We start from the raw sequence: 27,124 nt of genomic DNA, 5'->3' as shown, positions 1-27,124 counted from the left end.
ATGACGAGCTCGCTCGGTTCAAATTTGCATTTGCCTTGTAGGAAACTGAAACCAGCGGATGTTTTCTGTAGATCATCTTCTGACAGCAAAACAGAGATCTGCGAGGGAACCTTGCTGCCATTATGGGGGCTTTTCACTCAGTACCGGAAGATCATCACTATCGGATATTGTCTGAGAAGACAGGCTGTAAGTAAGGCAGGTTAAAATGTGGGTAAAGGTGCTTTTGCGCGATGAAATTGTACGATCTCTCTCTTATTTTGGTTGTGTTTCGTCCAATCAGCATTGTACAACGTGCATTCCTTTTAAACGCTATTTATAAAGCTTAACAATGAGGTGTCAGGTGTGTTCATAAAGGCGACTGAATGGTATGGCGTATGAAAATTACACGTATGAAAACGTCCCAGATCTCTCCACCCATACAATAAAACCTTATCATTACCACATCATGCATATGAATTTATTGTCAAACACTATTTAAGACACATACTTTTCAAATAGAATCAAAAAGTATCACTCATTTTTAAACTTCATTTATAATCCAGGTAAAAAAAAAGAGCTAACAAATGTGAACAATAACAGGAAATTGAAAAAACCAAAAATATATAACTAGTAGCAATAAACAAAGAACAATTAAATGCTATTTTTCATTGTCACAATGCAGATTAACAGAAATCTGGATGTAGCTTTGGATCATTGCCATTTAACAGGAGTCATCCTGCAGTCATCTAACCAGCAACCATTTTTGTTATCTCTGTTGTATCGAGCTGATCGGTCTTGAAATGTGCAACTGTGACATTTTCGCCCATTTCTGCAGAAAAGCCTCCCTATTACTCCCTATTTGCAAGCAAAGAGTCACATCGCTACCTGATGATGCAATTCAGGATATCTCTCAGATCAACAGACAAATGGGTGCTTAGCCATCGTGGCATTCTTCAAGTTGGGAAATGAGTTTACATTGTGCCAATGGCTCTCTTGTTCCTCATATTTTAAGCACTATGGAATTTGCAGTACAATGTTTAATTTAATTTAATAGCTTTTTAAAGCTGACCTGATCCATGAAAGAAACCGTGTGTACTTCACAATATTGAAGTATAGCTCTATCTAGCTGGTTAAAGGATTATATTATTAGATCATACAAAAGTAAAAATATAATTTTTTTTCAATTAGTATATTGATTGAAGCTCAGCAGAAAATAGCAAATGGTATTTCTGGCATATGGTTTGACAAATATATTCACTTATGGATTTTGTTTTGTAAAACTGCCCCTGAATATAGTCAAAATGATAAAAGCTGCTGTTGTGCTTTCCTTCCTTCAGTTTCACTGGAGCAGATCAAGATTCTTCATAATCGCTTCAAGCAGTTAAGCAATAATGACGATGTCTTACGGTAGGTTATACACAACCCAGTCATTAAGCCTAAACCTAATTTTCTAGTATTTCTAAAAAGTATTTTTTATATATAGTTCTAAGTAAAAGCCCATTTTTTCTGGATATTTCTAGTTTTATGCTTTTTGTATGTATCTTGATAAATATTGCAATTAATGATATATAACATGAAGATATAATTCATAAAGATACGATAAGAATCGTATATAATTTGTTATGCCAAACCTGAATGATCACTTTTCACAATTAAATGCTTTCCATTTAAAGGAGAGATGATCTCAACACACTTCCAGACCTAGCAAGCAACCCAATTCGATCCCAGATTGTAGCAGCTTTCTTTGATAGAAGGTCAGTGATGAGTAAAATTGTGGGTTAGTTATTCACTTATTAATGGTGACTATGATTATATATTGTTTCAAAACCAGTTAAATTTACTCAGTCTAACACTTCTACCATTGCACTGAAAGCCTATTTTTTGAGGCTTGTCTAACTAAACTAAAAATTGGTGATTCTCCTTGTGTGAATAGTGAACTTAGAAGTAGGGTGAATTATATTTTTCAAGTTTGTACATTCTGGCAACATAATAAATTACATGTTCAAAGAAGAAACTCAAACCTCTGGGGTGCCCCAGACTCTATAAATGGGAAGGGGAAAAACAAATGATCCGCACCACTATCAACCAACCAATCAGCATATGAGGGCATTTATGCCTCTGTGTCGGGCATGTTTCCTGTCAGTCCAGTCTACTCTGCCTCATGCACAAGCATTTTTTCTAGCCTGGGTAATGTGCATTTGTTTGGGGACATTGATTTGTCTGAATTTTTGGGAATTTAAAACAGCTATTTTATGCTAACTTCTGCCAAAATCACTGATTATAAAAGCATAAGTGACATTAGAATCATGCCAACCACTTCGTTTTATCATTGTGAGCCATTCATACGTATAAGTTTTGCCTCAACAGAAACTTCCAGAAAGGAGATGAAGGCTCAGTTCAAGAAATTGGCTTTGAGGAGTTCCTCATTGTCATGTCTTACTTCAGAGCTCCATCAGTGCACATGACAGAGGAACAAAGAGAAGAGATACGGAGGACAAAACTGCGCTGTAAGAATGCAATAATCAATGAAATTAAATAAAAATGATGTTGGCAACAGTAAATGTCAGTCAGCATGGATCAAACTTTTTTTTGACTTAGGAAGGTCAAAAAAACCAAGATTGTGAAATATTTTTTGTATTTTGAGAATATAATTTAATTAAGGCACTAGGCACTTTCTTGGGACTGTTTACTGAACAGTTGACTCTGCTGCTGAAAACCAGTTTAATAATTTATGCACCATTTTCTCCCATGACAGTCCTTTTTAACATGCATGACACTGACAATGATGGGACCATAACACTGGAGGAATACAAACATGTAAGACATACAATTTCTAAATTTGTGCAGTATTACATTATGCTGAAGTGAATCAAAAAAGTAATTGAAGTAGTAACAATAAAAAGGCTGATGTTTCTAAATTAGTTAGGTTCATTATTTGCTTGCTACAGGTAGTGGAGGAGCTGCTCTCTAGGAGTGGATCACTCGGAAGGGAAACAGCCAAGGGCATTGCAGATGCTGCCATGCTGGAGGTTGCTAACATTTCAGTGGGCCGCATGGTAGGCTCTTTACACTATACACCAGGGTGTCAAACTCAATGGACAAATGGACACATCGGACTTATAGACAACTTATGACTTATAACTTTAACATTATTATCATTAACAATGGACTTAAATGAAATTATTTGTAAATTTGTAGCTTGCTAATAAAGAATTACATATGAGAAGCACTTTTTTTTTCACATTTTCACCAAGGATTAATTGTTCTATTTTACTTCACAATGAAATAATAGATACTGGCTCTTCGATTCTGTCCGTTCATTTTTAATTTAAAACACAGACTTTAGATTCATTATGTGGCCAAACAATGTTAATGCATTGTTAACTAATGTCACATGTACAGTGGGAGAATAATTTCTACTTTTTACAGGGTCCAGATGAATTTTATGAGGGGATCACATTTGAGCATTTTGTGAAGGTTTGTCAAAATTTTTGGCCCAGGCTAACATACACAGTTTATCAGTACAATGATATCTCATTGAAACTCAATATATCAAGGCTATATAATAATTTTTTGAAGAGCTGACTATCAGATAATGATGTTGTGAACATATAAAACCTAATAATCGATTTGTTTTGAAATCAGATTCTGAAAGGAATAGAAATTGAGACGAGGATGCACATCCGGTTCTTAAATGTGGACACAACGAGTCTGTGCAAATGATGCCCTACCAGCAACCGATGGTTTACCTGATATTCCAAGGCACCAATGATATCTATTAAGCTAAAGCTTAGAAAGGTAAATGGCTTATTTTTGCACTTAAACAATAGCATTAAATTGGCTAAGTACTGTTGTGGTGCTGAGGTGTCATCAACTAATATACAGTATAGTCACAGAGTAAATGAACTGAGTTTTAGGTATGGCATGTGTAATTCCATGGACATTTAAACATCTTGACATTTAGACATAAATTGACTTTGCATGTTCACTTTAAGCACCATTTTGAAGATATGTGATGAACTGCTTGGAGACTCGACTAGTTATTACTTTCAATCTTTTCAATTCTAGAGACCTGAATGTTAATTGTCCTGTCTGTGGGACTGTCTAAAAAGTAAAGAATGTACTTTATTCAGGGGCATATTAAATGTAGAATAGCAATAAATGTGTTATAGAAAAGCAATAAATAACCTTTCTCACTGTAACACACACACACACACACAAATATATTTGCAGGGCATCACACAGTTGCACAGACTAATCACAGCTAGTTACTGATCCACATTCAAGAATGGTTTTAAACAGTGGAAGAAACAGGAGTGCTGACACCCAAACAGACAATAAACTGATCTCATTACTGAATAAGAAGGCTGTGAGTCATGAATGCTATCTATTGTTCCACCATGCTTCCCACTAATTTGAGTTAATTACTATGAGTATCATACACAGCAGATATCCTAAAGAACACTGACCTATGACCTCTGTACAACTCTGTGCATCTCTATGACAGTTAGCCAAATATATCTAGCTAAAATATAGTATAGAGAACAAAAAAATAATGCCTGGTAAGCAATGTTTTTAACCAGGCTGAGGCTTTTCACACTGCACTTAAGCCTGGGTTATCACCATCGTCATCATCATCATCACCCTGCTTTTCCTCCGGGTAGGTGAATGTTATAGGGTTATGAAAACCTCCTCTGAAGCAGGGAATGTGAATGGTCAACTACATGACAAACCTTAAAAAAAAGCTGTGAATGATAACAATACTTGCTCAAGTGTAGTTTTTTCTCACTGATATGAAAGTACAAGACATGCCATTATTTAAAGCAGTTGCATGCTGTATTTATTCGATCATGCATCGTTGACACATGAGAACATTATCACACAAGCTTATGGCAACAAAATCTTTGTCACTTGACTGAGGGTTCTGATCAGTTTGATCAAAATTAACAAAGCAAGTGACACCTGTTGGAATAAGCCTTTATAAATGTTTAATGTACCTTTCTTTCAGTTGAGTTATGCAGGTGTCACGTAGTCCTATAAACACTACTCCACAGTCCTGGTAAATTTGAGTGAACTTTATGACCAGCAGATGTCAGTGCAGTTATATAGTGCAGTTATATTTTTCTATTATTTTCATTTGTGTTAGTAAAAATACAGTAAGATACATTCCTTTTAATGTCCAGCTATCTGTTGTACTTTCTGGACTATAAGATATGTGTTCTGATGCTGACATACACTGATGAGCCATAATATAACCAGCTGCCTAATATTGTGTAGGTCCCCCTTGTGACACCAAAACAGCTCTGACCCATCAAGGGATGAACTTCACAAAATCTCTGAAAGAGATCTGTGGAATTTGGAGGAGAGTCAAGATATTAAACTCTTTGCCAACAATTCCTAAAGAATTTTTTTGCAGTTCGGCACGGTGCATTATTCTGGTGAAAGAGGCCACTGACATTAGGGAATACAGTTGTCATGAATGTGCATACCTGGTCTGCAACAATGTTTAGGTATGTGGTACATGTCAAAGTAAGATCCACATGAATGCTAGGACCCATTTCATTGCCCAGAACATCACGCTGCCTTCATCAATTTGCCTTTGCATCCTGGTACCATCTCTTAAAGTAATGCAAACACATGGTCCACATTACTCCATGGTCCATTTCACATACTCACATGCCCATTGTAGGCACTTTGGTAGTGGACAGGAGACAGTGTGGACACTCTGACTGGTCTGCAAAACAGCAAACTGCGATGCATGGTGTATTCTAACACATTTCTATCATAGCCAGCATTCCATTTTTCAGCAGTTAGTGCTATAGTAATTCTTCTGTGGGATCAGACCAGACAGGATAGCTTTCACTCTCTACGTGCATCTGTAGGCCTTGGGAACTGATGACCCTGTCAATGATTTATCAGCTGTCCTTTCTTGAACCCCTTTTGGTAGGTACCAGTCACTGTACCTGGAACACCAGAAAAGACCTGCTGTTTTGGAGATGCTATCACCGAGTCATCTAGCTATCACAATCTGGTTCTTGTCAAAGTCACTGAGATCCTTATACTATTTCTTACAATTTCCACTTTTCTATTTTTCCTGCTTCCAACACATCAACCTTGAGAACTAACTGTTCACTTGCTGCTTAATATCTACCACCAGATGCCTTTGTACTAAGATAATCACCTCATCAATGATTTTAAATAAAATAGAACCAGCTTATTCATGGGATTTCCTTAATACAGAGGAATAAGACAAACCCGTGAGACAAACCCTTTTCTATCCTCTCTCTTGCCCTCTTTGTTTTCAGTAGTAAGCATTGTGTGAAGGTAAGAAATCCCCACTTTCTTCTTCAAAATGTCCCCTAGAAAGATAAGGGTAACATATGACCTACAAGTTTCTCTTTAAAATCTTGAAAATGATATTTGGTTGAGAAATTCATTCTGTGTAACTTGACCATACAAGGTTGTCTTTTTCCGAGCTGTTGAAGGGTTCAGCTTGCTTTGTAATTAATCATTTATAAGGATCTCTTTAGATATTTTAAGGCCTGTTAGAGAAATTAAGGCTACAGCTTAGGAAACATGCAAAGCTATAAACTCTCTGTAGGGAGGGCAGTTTCTCTAAGCAGACTCAAATTTAGTGGAGATGCATCTTACACTCCAGGCTGTAGATTAAATATGTGTAAAATGAATGTTTGGTGATTAACCACATTCTAGTTTACTAACTAAAGAATGTTTCACTGTTATTTTAGTAGCTTAATTATTCTGTGAATCTTTAATCCCTGGATTGATTCTGCCTCACTTTAGTAGAACAAATCAAAAAAGCAACAAAGAAAACTGGGGTTTGTAGGTTTATTCTGTATTTTCATTTAAGACTAGACTAATATTTTTTTTCTCCCTCTGTTTTTTTTTTAGTAGTAATATAATATAATTTTCTACTCATATAAAGCTTCTGAAGCCCAGCCTGAACTAAATGTTGATGCTTTGCCCTCATTGTACAACTTATTTCTGTAGCACTTAGAAACTTATCATCAGGACTTTTATGTTGGTTTTATATCAAAGACTTCAAAACCACTTCTTGTTAGCTGCTGTGAGTGGAGAAGAAAACTAGCACTTTGAAGTGAAGTTGTACAAGAAATGACAAGTTCACTTCTCAGTGCCCTCCTTTCTGTTTCACCCGTAAGACAAACCCTTTTCTCCTCTCTCTCTTGCTCTTTGTTTTCTGTAGTAAACAGTTTGTGAAGATAAGAAATCCCCACTTTCTTCTTCAAAATGTCCCCTAGAAAGATAAGGGTAACATATGGCATAAAGTTCTACAAGTTTCTCTTTAAGATCTTGAAAATGATATATTTAACTAATCAGCAAATTAAACAGGAAGTCTCAGGTAGGTTTCTTTCACAGAGAACTACCAAATAAATTTCGTTGTATCACTACAATGGCAATAAAGACTCTTTATTTTTATCTTTATCATAGGTTCTCTATGGAAGTAAGTATTAAAATGAGGTCCAGGGACTCGAAGATTTCTGTGTAGCATGGCCATGGGGTCCTTGATTTGTTCTTTATAAACTTAGAGGGGAAGTTTCAAATCAATATTATTAAAGTTAGTAGATTTTTATTGAGCTGTTGTAGTTATTTGAATGGTCATTTGTATTGGGTTGAAACCACACATAATAACTGAAAAACAAGAAGGTCTACAAATAATATAAACTTAGATGTGTTTTGGCAGTGGAAAGTTCAGAAAGCTAATGCTCTAATGTAAAACATCTTGCACCCATTTGAATAATGTAATTAAAAAACTCTTTATTGAGTGGGTTAGAAAGTCTGTATTGAGTGGGTCTGTGGAATGTATTTTACAATTAAAGGGTACCTGTTTTTAAAAAGTTTGACAACCTCTGCTGTGGAGTACTGTAAAAAGGTATTTTCACATTTAAAATGGACCTTTTAAAATGTTACATTTTTCCAATGTTTCTGTATTCTAACCTAACCCAATCTTATGTCTCATATTCAGTTATTCAAGCTCTTCATGAAATCCTCAATATTAACTAGGTACATTACATTTGAGTCTAACTCAGTGTTTGCCCCTCAAACTATATCTAACCAAATTCTTTGGTAGGGACAATTTTGCCTTCTAGAAACAATTAGATTTTTAGCTAATTTGCATGCCAAATTTGAGCCGTGCATAGTCTACATATCTGAACAAGGAACTTCATACTTGACTGAATATGCATCTCCCAGCTTCCATTTTTACAGGAACATGTGACTGGAGAAAAGGGTATTATATTTTGGTACCGCTTCCTGCATTTGTTTATTTAAACACAGTGCCAAATTGGTATGTTAATGCAGGATAACTGGAAAGCACTGATTCTTATAGCTTTGACAGCAATGGCTTTGTACACTGTTATGGTTTGTTATCTGATCATCACATACTGTAGTTGAACATTGGTTGAAGGGTAAACTAATTTGACACAAACTTTACCTACAGCATTACCTAATCTGAACTGAAAAAAGAGCAACAAGCTATATGATTTATAATGGCCATGTTTTTTGGTGTTGAAGGTCAAACAAGCCTATGTGTGTGTGTACTGGCTGTTGTATTTATAGAAGTCAGTATATGCAATTGGATAGCAGTTTGAAATATAAATGATTTCTAAATTCCTCATATAGTAGGTAATATTAATATGAGAACTGAGCAAAACATTTAACAAGAATAAGTATGTCTTTTTGTCCTGGCCTAGTAATCAGTGGATTAAATCTATCTGACACACACAAACACACACACACATGCACACACACACACACAAAAACACTCAGACACCCATCTTGTGACAAAGGCGACGGCTAGTCAGTGTTTTTTCTTTCCTATCTGATGTGTTTAGCTGAATGCGTCATTAAGGGCTGATATCACAGTCTCTTTCACTTCCTGTCTACTAAACCTGTTTCAACACAAATGTCTCAGACAACAACCCAAATGCACTAGTTTCATCCACCAGTTTATTCAATCACATACCACAAAAGCCAATATGGCTAACAGCTCACTTCACAACCTTTGTGAATTCCTGAGCAGTGAAACATTGTCATCTAAGACAATATATATGACCCTCAGTGGCAAGAAATTTGTATCTGGGTCAAAGTGCATTGCTGGGTCTGATCTGTCTAGTTACAGAGGAATAATGCATACAGAATGACACAGCTGACTTAAATCAGGCTAGAGGGCATCAAATACTTGTTAAGAACATTAGGTGATCACTCGAAGTAAACACTCAGACCTGCAGGCACCCATGGTTAAGAATATCTTTCACTACCAAAAAAAGGAATGTTGCAAAATTAACAGATAACATAGTTCTTTAGAAATATTTGTGAATAAAAGTAATACATTAATCAATTTTGACATAGCAATAAATTAATGGAATAAATACAATTGCAAATGAAGCTTTCAAACATATGTCTCTTTCATTGCTACTTTCTTATATTTACTCTATGTGAAAAATAAATAATTAATAAATATGTCGGTCAAACCTAAAAGACAAATCATTTTAAATCATTCTCCACTAGTCTTATTACATCACCACAGTTCCTTTTTTTTTTTACACACATGCTATCTACCCTTGAATGACCTCAGTTCATCAACGACTCTTGAGAGGAACTTGTTGAGCCGAGTCAGGACGACACACCCATAGACCTTTTGCTGAAATACATTTTGAGGCAGGGGAATTCCGGTGGGACTGGCTGCTGGCTCAAATATGGGAATATTGGGCTGCAAGATCTGCAGAATGCAGTTCATTCTGTGGGCAAGGTGGCCAGTTCGTTGAAAAGTCTCATCTAGGCTTTTAAGCAAAGGGCTCTGAGGAGGCAGCAAGACAGTTTGCTGCTTCAGGACTTTTTTTATGTGAGGCTGGAACTCCTTTAGTCGTGTGTAAATGTTCAACATGCGGTCAGATGAAGTTTGTCCTGAGAGGCTTGATGACGGAACGTTGTCCATCTGCATTTTGCAGAACTGCTTTGCAAAGTCTCCCTCACTGGCTTGCTGGATGAGAGATCATATTTTATTATTTTTGGACTTTGTTAAAGTAATATTTCAGGGTTTCAGGTTTTAACTTACTATCAAGCATAGAATTCATATGAAGTGTTTTATTGGACACTGTGAAATTGTGAAACACTGTAAAACATGTCATATTTGCTTGGACAACTGTGATCAGCAGATTCTAGGAATTATGTTATTACTCTTCTTTACTAAATGTAAAATAACACAAAGAGTATTACATAATTTTCAACTTAATATTCTCAAAATCAAACCCTGCCTTGATTATAAGACCTTTTCAATTCCTTCTGACATTTGTTTTACTTTAATTGATGACCTGAATCAGTTCATTGAAATTTCACTAGTTAGTGTAAAAAGAAAACCAGGACCATAAACACAGATTTCAAGCAAACTGACAGCAAACAAGCAGTGAATCCTGATTACACTTTTTCCAGTAAATCAACCATCATACATCAAAATACTAACACACTTTCAGGTGATATGAACATTGTTTTTAACTGTAGACATATCTATTTATATCTATTACAGCTAATTCTGGACTAAATGTGTGAGTGATAGTTCCCCATTTCATCTCATCCCAAGTGCTAGACTACACAGTTTGTGTTGCGGAAACCTACTCAGTGCTGTATATTGTCACAGCTATTTATGTTCCTACCAACACCCACAGACACCCACAAATATTGCAGATGAGTTTATGAATGGGAGGCATTATCTTGTCAGTCATGGCACACAAATTAACAGCATATGACCATATTAGGATTAAAACAACAATCTACATATTCATGCTGTATGCTAAATATGACTGTTTAACTAATCTATGAACATGAATGTATTTTGAGGCTTGAGATTGAATATGTACTCACATATGTTTTTAATAGTTCTGCAGTGCTCTTCTTCATAAGCTTGCTGAGTTTCACACCTTTATGAATAGTTTTAGTATAGCTCTGGTTGCATGGAACTGTTGTGTTTACTAATGCAATGATAGTTGACAGGACAAGGGAGAGGAAGATCTCTGGGAAGTATGGAAGAAACATCAGGATTAGGTTAAATTCTCATGAACAATAGAGCAGAACACAGACATACCAGTGTACATAATTTAGCAAAATAATTTACAATAAGACCTGTTGGTAGACTTTCACAATCATAATGTAGTACGACTACCTCTTGAATGTACAGCAGTTAAATTTTCAAACATTAGTAATGTATTTGTTATTTGTGTCATTAGATGATTAAAAAATAATTGTCCATTCAACTGTTATGTTAAATTGTGTTTGCAGTAGTTTTGTGTGCTATTGAGTAGTTGTTCTACTTACTAGATGTTGACTGTGGTCTGTGGCCCTGCCAAAACATGTTCCTATCATGACAATTCATTTCTCCATGCAACAGACGTTGAAACTAGTCATGGTTGTAGCCCGGCAAAACATTTTAAAGACCTGAAACCACAAATCTGTCATAAAAGGAAATGACGCAGCCAGCCTTGTGAGACAAGATTTCCCAGAATTTTTTTTCTTTTTCTAGTATTTGCATCACATGTGCTGTGTGTAATGCTTCAGCCTCTTGTGCTACTGCTGACTTTTGCACACACTTTAATCATTTTACACCATTAGTATACAGTAATGCATATATACTAATTAAATACACAAAATGAACACTTTATTATAGGGTTTGTTTTCATATGTACTTTATATAATAGCAATATGATTAGTTTGTAAGTGAAATGATATTTAGTTTTGTTTCAGCCTTGTACAAATTTCACGAACTTGTGTTATCCAACTCTGTAATTCAGTTGTGCACATAGATCATGTTAAGAACCAGACTGAGCTCCTTTTTTTGGCAATTTCATTACCATGCCTTTTCATATATACTGAGTAAATTATATCTGCCTGTACTGTTGTAAGGTTGTAAGATGCTCTGTGACAGTATGTGAGGTGGAGAAGGAACTTCACTCTTAACTGGTGGTTTTACACATTACACATATCTATAATAGTAACGTTCCAAGAAAGGTGCAGTGTGAGTATGATTGTGTGTTTGGCTATGAGATAATATTACATCAAGAAAATCAACACACTCTTAAGCTGTTAACAGTGGGAGTCATTAGGTTATGGAATATATGTAATGTCATATTTTCTGAACTCCCAAGAACCTATTTTTATTGGTCAATAGGAAGTTGCCTTGCAGCAGGAAATATGTTTCTCAATAACTAACTTTCATTGATGTTTTTAGAAAATATGACGCAAAGGCCATCGTCATTAGAGGATTTATGTGGAAGGAAGTTGACCGGTCTTGCTTTATATGTAATTTTTTAGACCTCTTATTGCCTCAGATAAAATGCATGACTAGTATAAATTTTATTTTGCATGATAAATTCTACTATATATACATAATATATACTACTATAAAGAGTGAAATAAAATATTTAATACCCAGGTAGGATTGTGGGGTCTCACCTCACAGGCACATGGGAAACCCCCAGGCTAAAAGCATAACTGAAGCCTGCTTACTGTTTAGACAAAAATGTTTTCACTGCTATTTCTGGTGAATTTGAGTGATGTTTGCACCAACAAACTTTTCATGCAAAGTCTAAGGTTCATGCCAAGTCTGAGGTTGCTGTGGTCAGAAACCAAATTGTGTATATGGAGGGGAACTCTTGTGTCTTCTCAGCAAAACACAGGTACAACCAGCAACAGCAGCTCAATTCCAGGCCATGGTACTTTCCAGGTTTGTCTAAGGATTTATGCAAAAAGCTAACAGAGACATCAAGAAAATATCAAATAAATAAACCTTTTTTCTCCATATAAATTAATTTCTAAGTTTCCTCTGAACGTATTGCAACAGCAAAGCCTTTCTTTTGTTTTTAATATAAATTGAAGATATTTGTGGTTGAGCTTGATGAACATGAGATGATGGGTCAGAATTTCATTTCCTAATATTTACATTAGTGTGGTTTAGAACACTGAATCTTGGGGGGAGGGACTTTTTAGGTAAGTATAGTAAACACAAATAGTATGTAAATAACATTTAATATTTGGTTGCATGTCCCGTGCTTGCAATAGCCGCATCGAGCCAGCAACCCACTGACATCACCCAACTATTGCATTCTTTTGTGACACTTCGGGGTCCAGGCACCATAGCTTCTTGAAGATGTTGAATGTTTTGGAAAGTTTCTCCCTTCAGCCTCCTCTTCAGGATGCATGCTCAGTTAGGTTAAGGTCTGGTAATTGACTTGGGCAGTTTAAAAATCATCTACCTTTTTACCCAGATGAAGAATTTTATTGTGTTGAAGTGTGTCTTGTATAATTGCCTTGCTGTTCCTTCCAATTACTTTGGATGTATTTTTCTATAAATTGGCAGACCTTACAATGTCAGATTTGTATGAAACTTATATATTTGGCATAAGTTCCTATTTACCTTGGTATTATACATATGTGTACCTTCACATTAAAAAAGAACAAACACATTTTCTCTTAATCTCTTCACCACACAGGAAATGCTTGAATGAGCAAATTCCCCAGCCTTTCTCAGAAAATACATACAAAATAAGGACCAAGCAAGCAAGATTTTGTTTCACTTTAATTCACTTCACCATTTAATTAGATGAAAATACCAGAAGCAACTAAGGTGAGTAGGTAAGTATGAACAAACTTTATTTTGAACGACAAATAACCTACAAGGAAACAGCACACAAAACTGAAAAATAATAACTCATTTCAAACTGAATCTCAACTGTAGGTTTCCTACTCAGAAATCAAAAGTAATGATCACACCAGTTCCAAAATACACTGTCAAAGTTACATTTGTAAATATAACCAGAGCATCATAAATTGTTACTTCAGAATCAGGGATAGGTTTTCTGTTGAGCTTTTTTTCAGAACACAAGCTACACAATTGAAACAATTAGCATTGCATGGCTTCCACCACAGTACTGCCAGTAAGGACAAGGCAAAACTACTCAATCAAGTATTGACCAGCTATATTACTTTTCAAGGCTGGCAAATTTAATTGGCAAGTTTAATTGGTGGATAATGTACATTCATTAAAGGTGCTAAAGGTAGTATATATGCAGTTGTTAAAAAGCTGGACTCTAACATTATATGACATCCCTGAGGTAGACAGGGTTAAAAGGCCACACTCAAGGCCCCAACAGTGGCAGCTTAACAGGCATCATAATCTTATGATCAGCAAACCAGAGCCTTAACCATTGAGCCTTAACCACTGCCTCATCACTGAACATTAATTATGTTCATCAGATATGTATGGATTAACACACACATAATACAATTGTGGTAACTACAGTCAAAAGTCAAGTCAAAGTCAAAGAAGCTTTATTGTCACTTCATCCATATATAGCTGATGCAGTACACAGTGAAATGAAACAACGTTCCTCCTAGACCAAAGGCGCTACACATAACAAAGACAAAGTACAGTGATGCAGACAAACATAGAGCTAAACATAGAGATAAAACTAAACTATACTTAAGGTGCAATCTTTAAACTAGACATACAACAGAAGTGCACAAGATAACAATATCACAATATAAGCACAATATAAACATCATTCATGTTGCAGTTGAGTGAGAAATGCTGTCTAGGACATGCTTTTATATAAAATTAATCTTTGTATTCTGACAGGTCAAATTCAAGAATTCAATAACACTGTGGTAAGAATACTTGCAAAGATCTTTCTTGTAAGCTGGAGAAAGGCCTCTAATTGTACACTTCACCATACATACAGAGGTAAAAATAAAATATGTATTAAATACCTAGCAAATGTTGCATCTAATGTTAGTCCACACAGTTCCATGCAAAGTAGCTAATAAATACTGCTTCGAAAAATGGCTAGTTACTAATTGCTACTTATTGGTTGGGGCAATTCAATTCAGTTTGAGCATTGTAGTCATGGCATAAAACTTTGTGTGTCCCTCAGAGAAATCAAAATGAACTCCCAGAAAATAGATAGATAGATAGATAGATAGATAGATAGATAGATAGATAGATAGATAGATAGATAGATAGATAGATAGATAGATAGATAGTTTATTGTCATTGCAAAGTACAGGTACATAGCAACGAAATGCCGTTTAGCATCTACCTGAACTATAAAATATTAAAGTGGTCGTTTTTTATAATGACCCTAGGAGCAATGATTACACAAGCAGCTGACAGATAGAAAAGATTTGATTGTAGTAATAAAACGATGTATATGGGCTCAAATAATCGGTATGTACCTGTAACTTTGCCCGTTATTCTTGCGCCGGGCATTGCATAATTCACAGTTCACCCTTTCCCATCGCATCCGTTTGCCTCCGCCTCTTCCTTTCCCCCGTCCTCCTCCTCACCTCCCTCCTGATCTTCCTCTCCAGAAAGCATCTTCTTCTCCTTCCCCTTCCCCTTCTCTCTCTCTCTCTCTCTCTCTCTCCCTCAACCTCATCCTCGGCGTACAGTTCCGCGCGACATTCACCGCCATGCAGTGTTCGCTCGCGGTCAGGAGCGCCACGCGACGCCCGTGATCAACGAACGCTGAACGCCGCGGGTTGGGGAGGGGAGGAAACGGAGCGAGGTAGAGGATGCCGCGCGCGAACTATGCCTTACGCGGGACGCAGGGAGACGCAGCAGCATCATCATCATCGTCGGCGGCAGCAGCGGCATTATCCTCCTCCTCCTCCTCCTCCTCCTCCTCCTCAACAGCATCCTCATCCTCAGCAGCAGCGGCGGCGGAGCGCGCGGCTGGTGCCCACCCCCCAACATCATCCGTGGCTCGCGTGTTCGCTCCCCCCCTGCAGCAGAAGGAGGATGCTGGAGTGAGGGATGAGGCTCGAGACGGGCGCGCCGGGCCAGAGCCGCGGCCTGCTTCTTTTTCCCGGAGCTGAGCGCGCCAACGATAAAGTTAGAGCCCCTGTAGCTTCCGCGCGCCTTTCGCCACCGTCGCACCGGCGTCTTCGGTAGGCTCGTTCTCCTTTCCGTTTCTCTGTCGACTTTATTATTTCTTTGCATAAGAAGGAACAGGCCGCTCGTGTAGGCCCCGCATCTGTAACTATGGCAACCACATCTTGTTAATAAGCCCTTTCCCCCTCTCGTTCGCTTTCTCCTCCCCCATTCACGTCTCTTTCCTTGTCTTTCATTTTCATCTCGTTATGTATAAATCAGAACGCGTTGAATATGTTAGGCCTTGTTTATTTTGTCATCGATTTGTTAGGTAGCAATGTTTGAGGTTTTTTCTTTGCATATCATGTATGATGTAATGTCTTTTTTTATTTAAGTATGGTGCATGTCAGTTTGATTTTCAATCAGGCCTATGTTAGGTTGGTGACTTATTTTGCTTTTGTTAATACTTATGAATGGATTATGTTATGAATTAAATCATTAGGCCTAGTTTAATATGCCTAGGCATATTGAGGCTATAGCTTAGCTTAGTTTAGCCAATAGCTAATTTAAAGCGGTGCCTTGAAACTGATCAGCTGTTCATTCTTAAATTTGCTGTAAGCTCTGAGGTATTCATTTCATTGCCAAGGTTAAAGCAAAAGAAAAGCTGCTTGCATTAGAGGCTGTATGCTATGGTAATATCCTCAGTTCATGCAATCGCTCTGGGCCATAAAAGCAGCTTAAAGATTCAGCATTGACAGTGTATTTCAGTCCAGAACCTCTGACTTGGAACCATGACCAGGAGCTATGTGCATAGCATTTGCAAGTTTATGAGGAATTCTCTTTACCCTGAATTCTCTTGACAGTCTGAGATGAATGTATAAATCTTCATGGTTCATTCCACTTTATTCTGGACTTTTGCATTTTGGTTTCTATAAAATATATTTTATATATTATATTCACTAGTCAACTGCCACACAGATTCTATGCTTCCATTTGAAAATTTCTTACAGTCACATAGGGCAACTAAGACATTTCATGATGTCTTTACAAGTATAAATCAACTCAAATATATGCTTGCTTGCAGGTCAGCAAGGAGATCCAGGAGCATGAGCAGGACTTTGTGTGGCGGGAGCAGATGTCAGGGTACAAACGTATGCGGCGGCAGCACCAGAAGCAGCTGATCGCGCTGGAGAACAAGCTGAAGGCCGAGATGGATGAGCACAAGCTCAGACTGCAGAAGGAAGTAGAGACCCAGGCCAACAACACTTACATTGAACTGGAGAGACTAGCAAAAAAGCAGGCTGCCCAGTTTGACAAAGAGGTAAACTGAGTTCTAGATCAAGAGGACCAATGCATTCTTTAAAAGTTTTCAACAGTGCAAGGCTACTTCATGTGTAATTTTTAATAAAGATTATATTTAATTACCAAACCATTTGTTCAGCGCTTTAGAAAAGAATACCCCCCCAGCCCATCTCCACCCGTAGTGAGTATTTCTCTTTTTGCTGTATTGGAACATCAAATTTATGTAAACTAGAATGCGGTGTGTTTCTGTTCATTTTGAAATTTCTCAGAAGTATTACAAAATAGTCCAAAGCCTGCAAAAGTGATTGCATAAAAGCATTCACACACATGCGCACACACACACACACACACACACACACCCTTTCTTTTAACAATTTAAATTAGAACTTAATTTAGAGCTGAATATTTGAAACAGGGTAATTATATTGAAATGTTGTCAAGTTGAATGCTTGCCCAATAAATATTTCTGTCTTTGGGAGGTCTCACAGATGGCACATTCAGTCCTGCTCTCATGATGACCAAGGACCTGCCCATGAAACCTCAAGATGAAGTTATTAGGAGAAAAATCGAAGGTTATTGAAACATCAGCAAAACCTTGAACATTTTAGAGCACTACAGAATCACTAACAAAGCAGAAAAAATAAATAGATTACAATAGTCTAACTACAAAACAAAGGGGTAACAGAGGTCATTGGCTGATATAACAGAACCTGTTTAGACTTCAACAGGTCTACACACATCTGGCCTGTATGTGAGAGTGGCCAGAAGAATGGCAGTTCTGAGAAAGGCTAAATGTTTAAAAAGCTTTTGAAAGATTTCGAAAAAGTTTGGCCTAAACCAAATATAATCTAACGCCAAGGTAACAGTTTCTGTGATCAGGCAGCTTGGTGGTCATGGCATGCTCTAGGTTTACTTTTAAGCAACGGTAACTGGAAAGTTTGCTATCATGAAAGGCAACATATGTGATACCAAATATAACTGGTGAGGAGAACCTGTCTATTCCAGTGAGCTAAATATCTGTTACCGCAAAAATATACATTCCTACAAGACAATTAACCAAAGCTTAGAGCAAAAACTAAAAAGGAATGCATTCTGTAATAGCCATGACAAAGCCCATACTTACATTCAATTCAAAATCTGTGACATGACCTGAAAATTGATGTCAACCAACATTTCTTGTTGAGAAAATTTGCACTGAGAAATGTTAAATGTTAAAAAATGTCAAAATGAAAATGTGCAAAAGCTCACACATTTGAGACAACTCAAATCTGTAATTCCTGAAAAAGGATGGATCACAAGGGGTGAACATATAATACATTGCTTTTACACAAATTCTTTTATTTCTGTAGAGAAACACTTGAAAAGAAGTAGGAAAATGTTGTTAATAAATAAATAATAAATGAAATAAAGTTGATGTTGTAATACAGCACAAAGAGATACACTGCGGTTTAATACATTCTGGAGTCACTGTAAGTAACTGATATGTTGGCCAGCATTTATCTTCCTTTTGCATGTAAGACTATTAATTTCTCTATAAATATTAGATTTACTTTTATAGAATTTACAGATATTTGTAAATTTAGTAACAAACAGTGGACTATTATCAAGGTAATCGTTGACCAGTCTGGTTTTTTATCCCACTACAGATGAGAGCATTAGCCACAGAGGAGAAGAGAATCCAGCAACAAATTTTGGTCCAACAGAAGAAGGAGCTGACCACCTTCTTGGACACACAGAAAAAGCAGTACAGACTGTGCAGGGACAGGATGAAGGAAGTGAGTTATGTTCAGACAAAAGTACTTCTGCTAATCTCTGCATTGTAGTTTTTAATTATGAAGAAAAGTTCATCAAAGGCACATCAGTCACTTTACCCCAAATAAAAGGTCTTTCTGAGTGTTATAATTCAGCTGTTTTTCTATGGGCACACACCCAAGACTTTCATGAACTCAGTCCTGTGTTCAAAACAATCTGCCAGGTTTGTTTATTCTCCATTTTCACTGTTTTTCTGCTAGAGTTCAAAATTGTATTTTCGTGTATGTGTACTTTGACATAAGCTTAAAAATCGCACATGAATCTAACATATTTACATCAGCCATATTATGAAAGCCCAGTTTGTGCTGTATGTAAATAAGCTGAAATGTATTAGCTACTACATAGATAAAGATTTGAAATTTACACAATTTTAAGAAGAGCCCCGATTCACTGCAGGTCTTCAAAAAGGCCTCAGACCCCAGAGGGTTAACTACTCTATCCTTCATTCATTAGCAAGCACATGATTTGTTAGTATTTCACCAGTTGCATGAAATGTGGAGACAAAGAAGTTCTCTTTGAACAGTGTATGGCTGTGGTATGGAAACCTTTATAGTGTTCACATGGGTGGCCTCTTGGTTCCTTTCCTTCCACCTCCCAAAAATAATAGTAAAAGTAATATTGGCTTGTATGTGGCAATACTTTTGCAGGAGATGAATGAGGACCTTAGCACACCAAAGGAGGAGAAGCAAGAGAGGCTGTCACGCCACAAGGAGACAATGCAGCGCTCACAGGCTGAGGAGGAGGCACAGCTGCTCAACCAGCAGAGGCTCATCTATGAAAGAAGCTGCCGTGCTCTGAAGAGACGAAGCCTCATAAAAAAACATGAGTTTGAACAGGAACAGATACGGGAGGTAAGTCATAAAGTGTATATCTTTCATTTCTAGCAAAATTTCTAAGTCTCATAGTTTCTATGTCATGGTGAGAGTGGGAGAAAGATATTAATTATTTGCTGCAAGGAATAAAATGTCTTTAACGTCTGAAAATACTATAAATACATGAATTATTTTTGTCTCGCACATACGATTTTAACATATTTTTAAAATATATATTATATTGGATGCAACCCAGAACATGACATATTTGTTTCTACTCATGTTTCCCTTGTGTCTCAGGAGCTGAACAAGAAGAAACTGCAGAAGGAGATGGAGCATGCGTTAATGATCCGGCAAGATGAGTCCACACAGGATCTAGAGCGAAGGCAGTTGGAGTGTCTGCATAGGCTTCGCATGGAGCTGGTTCGATTGCAGCATCACACTGAACTGGAAAACCAGGAGGAGTATAACACCCGACGCCAGAGAGAGCTACACAGGAAACATGCACTGGAGCGCCGGCAGCAGCCCAGGAACCTCAAGGTTGTACTTAGTTCATATGGCCTAGGAGGTGTGAAATATTAACAATATAGTCATATAGTTACAATTTGTAACTGAGATGAAAAATTATAGTAGAGCTAATAAGAATAGTTGGAGGAATTTAATTTTTCATTATGTGAAATTTGGTTATTATTTGGCAGACTTCTGTAATCTTATTAATTACGTTTGTAAATTGGCTGTGTAAATTATGACATATCAGTGGGAAAATATATTTGTAATAATGTAAAAGGTATTTTGTAATTCTATACAGATTTTATTTAATGGTAATAATTTTATACTTGGTTTGAATGTGATGTTCCTGAAATGTTTTTATGTTGCATTAAAAACATACATGTTTTTGTTTAAACAAAAAAACAGGCATTGGAGATGCAGATCAAAAAGCAATTCCAGGACACTTGTAAGGTTCAGAATAAGCAGTACAAAGCTCTGAGGAACCATCAGCTAGAGGTCTCCCCTAAGAGTGAACACAAAACCCTGCTGAAGACTCTGAAGGAAGAGCAGACACGCAAGCTTGCTGTGCTGGCTGAACAGTATGAGCAGAGCATTAATGATATGATGGCCTCTCAAGCGGTAAGAGACTCCCAGGTTTATACAAAAGAACAAGTTATGGCCACTTAACTAGAAAGCTGATGTTTTGTAAAAAAACATCAACTACAAACTAACTAATAAACTAATATTTTACACCCAGTGAAAAAAGCACTGAATAAAAGTATTAAAAGGTATTTAGTACAAATTTTTACATATGCATGTGAGTCATAGCTTGTGTCCAATTTCATCAAAGTTTGGTGATTTTCATTTGATTTTACCATGTAAGCAAAGTTTAGTTGACAATATTTTTTAATTGTGGCAAAATTCCATGTTGCAGTGAGAGTATAAATGACGCTTAATGAGCATGTCCACTGAGCTGTCAGTGGCCTTATATTTTAATATTTTGTCAGAAAACTGGTAGTCTGTGAGATGGTAAGCTTAGTTTGTACAGTTAGTCTTCTCTGTAGTGAAGCAGTGAGCTTTTTTTTGTATTTAATGCCCATTCCCTTACAATGCCCTCTGTGTCTTTCAGTTTTTCATAATTCTAATTTACCAGAGACATGAGCACTGGAAGTAGGGTTCAACTATGTCCAGTGTTTTCCTAAAAAGATGCCTGAACTACTGCCCACTAGTGGCATTAATTAACAAGGCTATAAAATATACAGAGATAAGACTCTGATGGTGTCATTTGATCATGTTATTATTGCATCTAATACTAACTGTTACTGCAGTTATTGCTTTAGTAACATCTATGGGTAGGACCTTTTTTGCTATTAAGATGAAAAGTCAATTTATATTGTGTTAATTGTAAACACAGTATATTTATATTTTTATACACAGTGAATACACACTGTTTACACACAATTTAGAAGCAAAATGCAACCCAAAATGGCTGTATTTTATATATGTTTGTGTCAGATGGGCTGGTTTGAGTATTTCTATAACCGCTAATCTCCTGGGATATTCAAACACAACCGTCTCTAGAGTTTAACTCAGAATAGTGCGAAAAATAAAAAAATAACTCTATGGCCATTCTCTGTGGACCTTGATAGAGATGTACAGATAATGGCCATATTGGTTCAAAATGACAGAAAGGCTGTAGTAACTCACAGCCATCAGGAAACCATTCTGTAAAATTGTGGCAAGCAGAAAAGCAAAATGCAAAACACACAAACCTTCAGGGCTACACCAGCAGAAGACCATGTTGGGTTCCACTTCTGTCAGCCAAGATCAGAAAGCTGAGGCTGCAGTGGGCACAAGCTCATTAAAACTGTCCAGTTTTGGGAACTGGAAAAAAACATAGCTGGTCTGATGAATCTTAGTTTCTGCTGCAGCACACAGATGGTAGGGTCACAATTTGGTGCAAACAGCATGAATCCATGTACCCAGCCTGCTTTGTGTCAACATTCCAGGCTGGTAGAAAGTAATGGTGTGTTGATTTTTTTTATTTCTTTCTTTCTTTCTATTTTTTTTTTTTTTTTTTTTGGGGGGGGGGGGGCGACGACTTATTAATACCAGTTAATCATCACTTGTAACAGCCTAGTATTTTCACTGATCATCACTGTTCATCCCTTCATGGCCATAATTAACTTCTTTTCCCTACATACTTCTTATCCTGCATGATAATGTGTTATAAAGCAAAAGTCATCTAAAATTGGTTTCATGAACATGACAATGAGTTTTGACAATGAGGATCTGAATCCAATAAAAACATCTTTGGGATATGGTAGACCCTGCCCAGAATTAATATAATGTTCCATGGGAAGAGGTCATTAAAGACCATAAAATTTCATAATATACCACAGCTGTGCAGCCCAGTAATAAAAGACTTGCCCCTACCCTGGAGGCTGATAAAGTCTTTAAAAATCTCAAAAACATAAGAAAAATTCTTTTAATTTGTCTTTAATTTTCTGAGAAACTTTTACTTGGAGAATTTAAATTACATATTCCAGATGTCATTTGCTTTACTTATAACAATGTATAGGGTTGTTGACTTTGAGGAGGACAATGTACTTGAGGCTGAGTTTCATGGCTTGTTGCTGCATGTTTCTTCTGTCGAATCATATCAAATCTTCTGGTTGCTAGTGAGCAGTCTGGTCTAAAGCACTCGTGTATGTCCAATCAACCTGCTCAAGGCATTGGTGGGTGTTCTCTCAGATCTTCTCACTCCACTGAAACCATTCGTCCAATGCTGGTGGGTCAGTGGACCTAGCGTTTCAGGGAAATGATGAGGGCTGTACCCAAGCACACAGTGAAACATGGTGAAATGCATGGCACAGTGGCCTGTGGCAGGATCTGGGCCCAAACCTTGAGATTAGATTCAATTCCTGGGTGCATAGGAAACACTCTCCAGGTTGGCTTACTCAACCTGGCCATTGGACGGTCGGTGGTACCCAGTTAGGGTTATAATTAACCCCAGATTCCTCATAAAGCTGGCCGCCACATACAACTAGTGAACTGCAGGACCCAGTCACTTGCGATGTCCTTCAGGTTAGACACTGGGATAAAAGATAGAGAAACAGTCAGGGACTCCGAGGATGGTGGTGTTAATTTGGGATTAGATTAAGATTGATGAGAAAAACCCTAGCCACATGCCACTAGGCATGGTTCTAGGCACTTTGGCTTGGGTGCAAGCAGTACAGAAAGACACAACATGCTCCACATCTGTAAACATATTTGGCCATTGGTACTTCTCCTGGAGGGCATTCAGGAGGAATCTGATGATGGGGGAATGTGAGCTGGCCAGATCCAGTTCCGGCAATAGTCAGTCAGAAGCACCCACAACACAAGAGTGGGTAGGTATCCACTCATCACTGTCCACCCAGGGCTCGGCTGCATGGACAAGGGACAGCTTATCCACCTCTTTAGGGTGAACTGAAGAAAAAGGACCAGTAGGCTTGCTGGGGGCTCAGGCCCTTGGTTATACTGTGGTATTCTAGGTTCTTGTGGTCAGTGCAGATGGTAAATAAATGCTTGTCCTCCTTGAGCCAGTGCTGCCATTCCTTCAATGTTAGCTTGTTTTATTTCTCTAGAAAGCAAACACCTGCTAAGTGAAATTATGACATAGGTATATCTCAGAAAAAACCGCCAGAGGATAGAATCCTTTTCTAGGAAGTATCTACCTCCACTATGAAGGGCCTTGGATCAGCGTTTTGGGAACATGGGCTGTCTTGAGCTGTTCAACAAATAAAACCCTAAACATGCAGGGTTTTATTCATGTTTAGTTCTGACCACCTTCTACTTTAATGACCCCGATTTTGTACCTCAGTCAGGGAGTTAAACATTTGGGTTAACTCTTTGTATGTTTCCAGTAGTCTTGCCTGTGAAATAATTCCATGTTGGCTCCCCTGTCTCAACATCTGCTGACGAATACGTTATGTTGCTTGTGAATCCCCAATCCAGATCTGAGTAGAATTTCACCTTGGTTCTTGTACAGAATATTTTTCTTTTCTTTGGGGCTTTGCATCCCTTTTCAGTCTGCCCTCAGTGTACCCAACAGACTGCTATGCAACCATAACATTTTTAGCTGCCAGTCATAGCTCAGTATGGGCTTCCTGTTCAGTGCATTCTCTTTCCTCATATAAAATATATATTTATTAAATATATATATTTCCTCATATAGAAACATAGATTACTTAATTCTACCTAAATCTCAGATATTATGGCATTAACTGCAGCCAGTATAGTGTCCTGCTTTTGCAACCTTCCAGCACACCTGCGGCCCCGCTCCCTGTTTCAGATTCATCATTAGCATTCTGAGCTAATGATGATTCACTGAAATTAGTTGGCTTTGACTACTTCGACATTTTTTGTTCATCTTTGTTTGATTGTTTGTTTGTTTGTTTGTTTGTTTGTTTGATATGCTAGAAGATGCCATCAAAGTGTCCAAAAAAGAACACCTAGCACCCTTATTGCTTAATCAAATGTTTAAGTAACAATTATCAGAAGTTGCAGCAGAGCAGTACAAAACAGGTCCAACTACGTGACAGCCATAACCAGAAGTCCCTACACCTAATGTTTTAATTAACAAATGAAATATGTGTAAAAATAAATCTAAAGAGTATTGTAAAAATTATCCCCCTCTATCATACCCCGGTCTCTTTTTTGTGCAGCTACGTCTGGAAGCCGAGCAGGAGGCCGAGTGCCAGGCTTTGAAGCGCCAGTTGCAGCAGGAGATGGAGCTGTTGGATGCCTACCAAAGCAAGACGAAGGCACAGGCTGAGGCCCAGCATGAGCATGACATGCAGAAGTTGGAGCAGAAAGCATCCTTGCGCAGGGCTCACCTGGAACAGAAAGTAAGTTTTGTTGCTTTACACTAAAAGACCAGTAAACCAGTAGAAAATAAAATGTTTTCCACATACACATACATGCACTAAAACTACATAATCTACTACATTTTGTTTGCAGATTGAAGAGGAACTGGCTGCACTTCAGAAAGAGCGGACTGAAAAAGTCAAAAATTTATTTGAGCGTCAAGAGCGAGAGCTGGAGACCTTTGATGTGGAGAGTTCACGATTGGGTTTTGGAAGCTTGGCCTCTTTTGACTTTCCCAAGGAAGATGACAGATGATCAAACCCAGGCTGGTTGGACCATTTGATACAGATGTTTCTGGATTTGTTGTGCCTGTACTGTTCCTATCTATTGGATTTACCAAGATCACTTTTACAGTGACCATGCTGGATCTGTCTTTTAAAATTTTATTATTGGCTGGGAAACTATTGAAATTGGAACATAATCTGCAGCCAACTGAAATGACTTAATGGAGCTCAGAAAGCAAAAGAGCTAAATCTAGAAGAACAGACCTGTTCTCCATGCCGTCGACCCACTTTTGGTATTAAAATCAGTAATTCAGGATATTTTAGTACAAGTAAGCACTTTGATATGTTTAAGTATGAACCCAACATGTAAAGTGAACAAATTGTGTGAAAATGCCTTTGGTATTATCAAAGGACATTGCGACTGTAGAATGTGTCCTTCATCTTCACCGTGGCTATTAGCTGTTTTTGTCTTTGTTTATCACAACGAATGTGAATACTGTTGGCAAAAGCTGTAAGCAAAGGCAGGTTTTGAAACAGTGTCAAAATTTAAAATATAGTGACTATATTCAGATCATTCAATTACTTTCATATTGTGGTAGAACACCTTTTTTTTTTAAAAAAAAAAAAAAAAGGGAAAACGCTAGGCACTATAATTTAAATATTGTTCAGTATCCTAAATTAATTGGCATAATTTTTTTTATTACTACAACAAATCAATGCAGTCAGATTCCTTCCTGGTATTATTGCATGCACTTTAAAAGACAAATTCAGGTTGTGAAGTGGAGCATGGATCTGTCAGATTTTGCTGTCTGTAAATAAAAGTGGTCCATAGCAGTTTTGTTTCATGGCTATTGATACTGAACATAAGCTTTATCTTTAATATGAAAGATTGCCAAATTGCCAGATGCCTTTAAGTTAAGTATGTTATGAATGTTTTAGTTTTCTTTCTTTTGCCCAGGTGACATCATAGTTTGTTGAATTGTGACTCATACAGTGTGCCGTTATCAATGCTCTTGTACAGGAAAAATGGTGCAATTTGTGTTGTAAAAATTTTCTATAAATATTTGTATATTATAATCTAAATAGGGGTTTACATGTGTATTGGTCAGTCTTTGCCAAAATAACTATGGGAATCTTATTCAGTGGTGACAATGGAAGGCAAACTATTTTTGTAAGCAAAACAGGGAGAATTACCAGTTTCACTTGTAATGTGACAACAAAATCAGTTATGGTTCTTTTTGGCAAGATTAATGTCTAGTTGTTGATGAGAAACATTAAAAAAATGTTAATCAGCTTTTTAAGAAGTAAGAAGCAAGTCTTACCAATTCTTAACAAGTTGATTAAGAAGTTGAGTAATTCTTACTAGGTAATTCTTAAGAAGTGGTCATTTGAAAGCAAATACTTTAGAAAGCATTGTGTGGGGCCAGGGCAATTAATATCTTTTTCAGCCCTAAAGATTCATATCTTTTAAAATAAAAAAAAAACAAACAAACAAAAAAAAAAACCAACCACTTGTGTCACACTATGCATACCTAGCACATAACATTGTGGAACTCAAGCTAAGGGATGCCATTCAGTTTCGTATTTTGTGACTGTCATTACAGGCCTGTTTTCAAACAAAGCCATTGTTGAAACTGCCATTGCACAAGTGAAATGATGTTTTAATGAATAAACTGAATGAAGTTTTTGTTGGCTATTGA

The 27,124-nt window shown here is 37.2% G+C and overlaps 3 protein-coding genes across 6 annotated transcripts; 2 read left to right on the top strand and 1 right to left on the bottom strand.

The window, feature by feature from the left end:
* tescb (tescalcin b) lies at positions 1–3,702 on the top strand. Its single transcript, XM_058383819.1, has 7 exons — positions 1–190; positions 1,317–1,386; positions 1,653–1,733; positions 2,347–2,486; positions 2,735–2,796; positions 2,928–3,035; positions 3,625–3,702. Exons 1-7 carry the CDS (start codon positions 1–3, stop codon positions 3,700–3,702), a joined length of 729 nt encoding a protein of 242 aa, XP_058239802.1.
* taok3b (TAO kinase 3b) lies at positions 3,409–27,124 on the top strand. Of its 4 annotated transcripts, XM_058383766.1 has the most exons (9): positions 3,409–3,456; positions 3,625–3,777; positions 16,959–17,195; positions 18,823–18,951; positions 19,636–19,839; positions 20,101–20,340; positions 20,716–20,928; positions 24,999–25,181; positions 25,294–27,124. In XM_058383766.1, exons 2-9 carry the CDS (start codon positions 3,748–3,750, stop codon positions 25,453–25,455), a joined length of 1,398 nt encoding a protein of 465 aa, XP_058239749.1. In that variant the 5' UTR covers positions 3,409–3,456; positions 3,625–3,747; the 3' UTR covers positions 25,456–27,124. The 4 variants fall into 4 exon arrangements, with proteins under 4 accessions (XP_058239749.1, XP_058239751.1, XP_058239750.1 ...); XM_058383768.1 differs by lacking the exons at positions 3,409–3,456; positions 3,625–3,777 and adding an exon at positions 13,565–14,746; XM_058383767.1 differs by lacking the exons at positions 3,409–3,456; positions 3,625–3,777 and adding an exon at positions 15,562–15,951.
* m17 (IL-6 subfamily cytokine M17) lies at positions 9,348–11,575 on the bottom strand. Its single transcript, XM_058383770.1, has 3 exons — positions 11,326–11,575; positions 10,876–11,024; positions 9,348–9,997 (listed from the first exon to the last, which is right to left on the bottom strand). Exons 1-3 carry the CDS (start codon positions 11,381–11,383, stop codon positions 9,569–9,571), a joined length of 636 nt encoding a protein of 211 aa, XP_058239753.1. The 5' UTR covers positions 11,384–11,575; the 3' UTR covers positions 9,348–9,568.

Source organism: Hemibagrus wyckioides, linkage group LG28, assembly GCF_019097595.1.
Source record: "Hemibagrus wyckioides isolate EC202008001 linkage group LG28, SWU_Hwy_1.0, whole genome shotgun sequence".
NCBI lineage: Eukaryota > Metazoa > Chordata > Actinopteri > Siluriformes > Bagridae > Hemibagrus > Hemibagrus wyckioides.
Note: the sequence above shows the minus strand (reverse complement) of the source record. Positions and strands in the feature narration are given on the sequence as shown.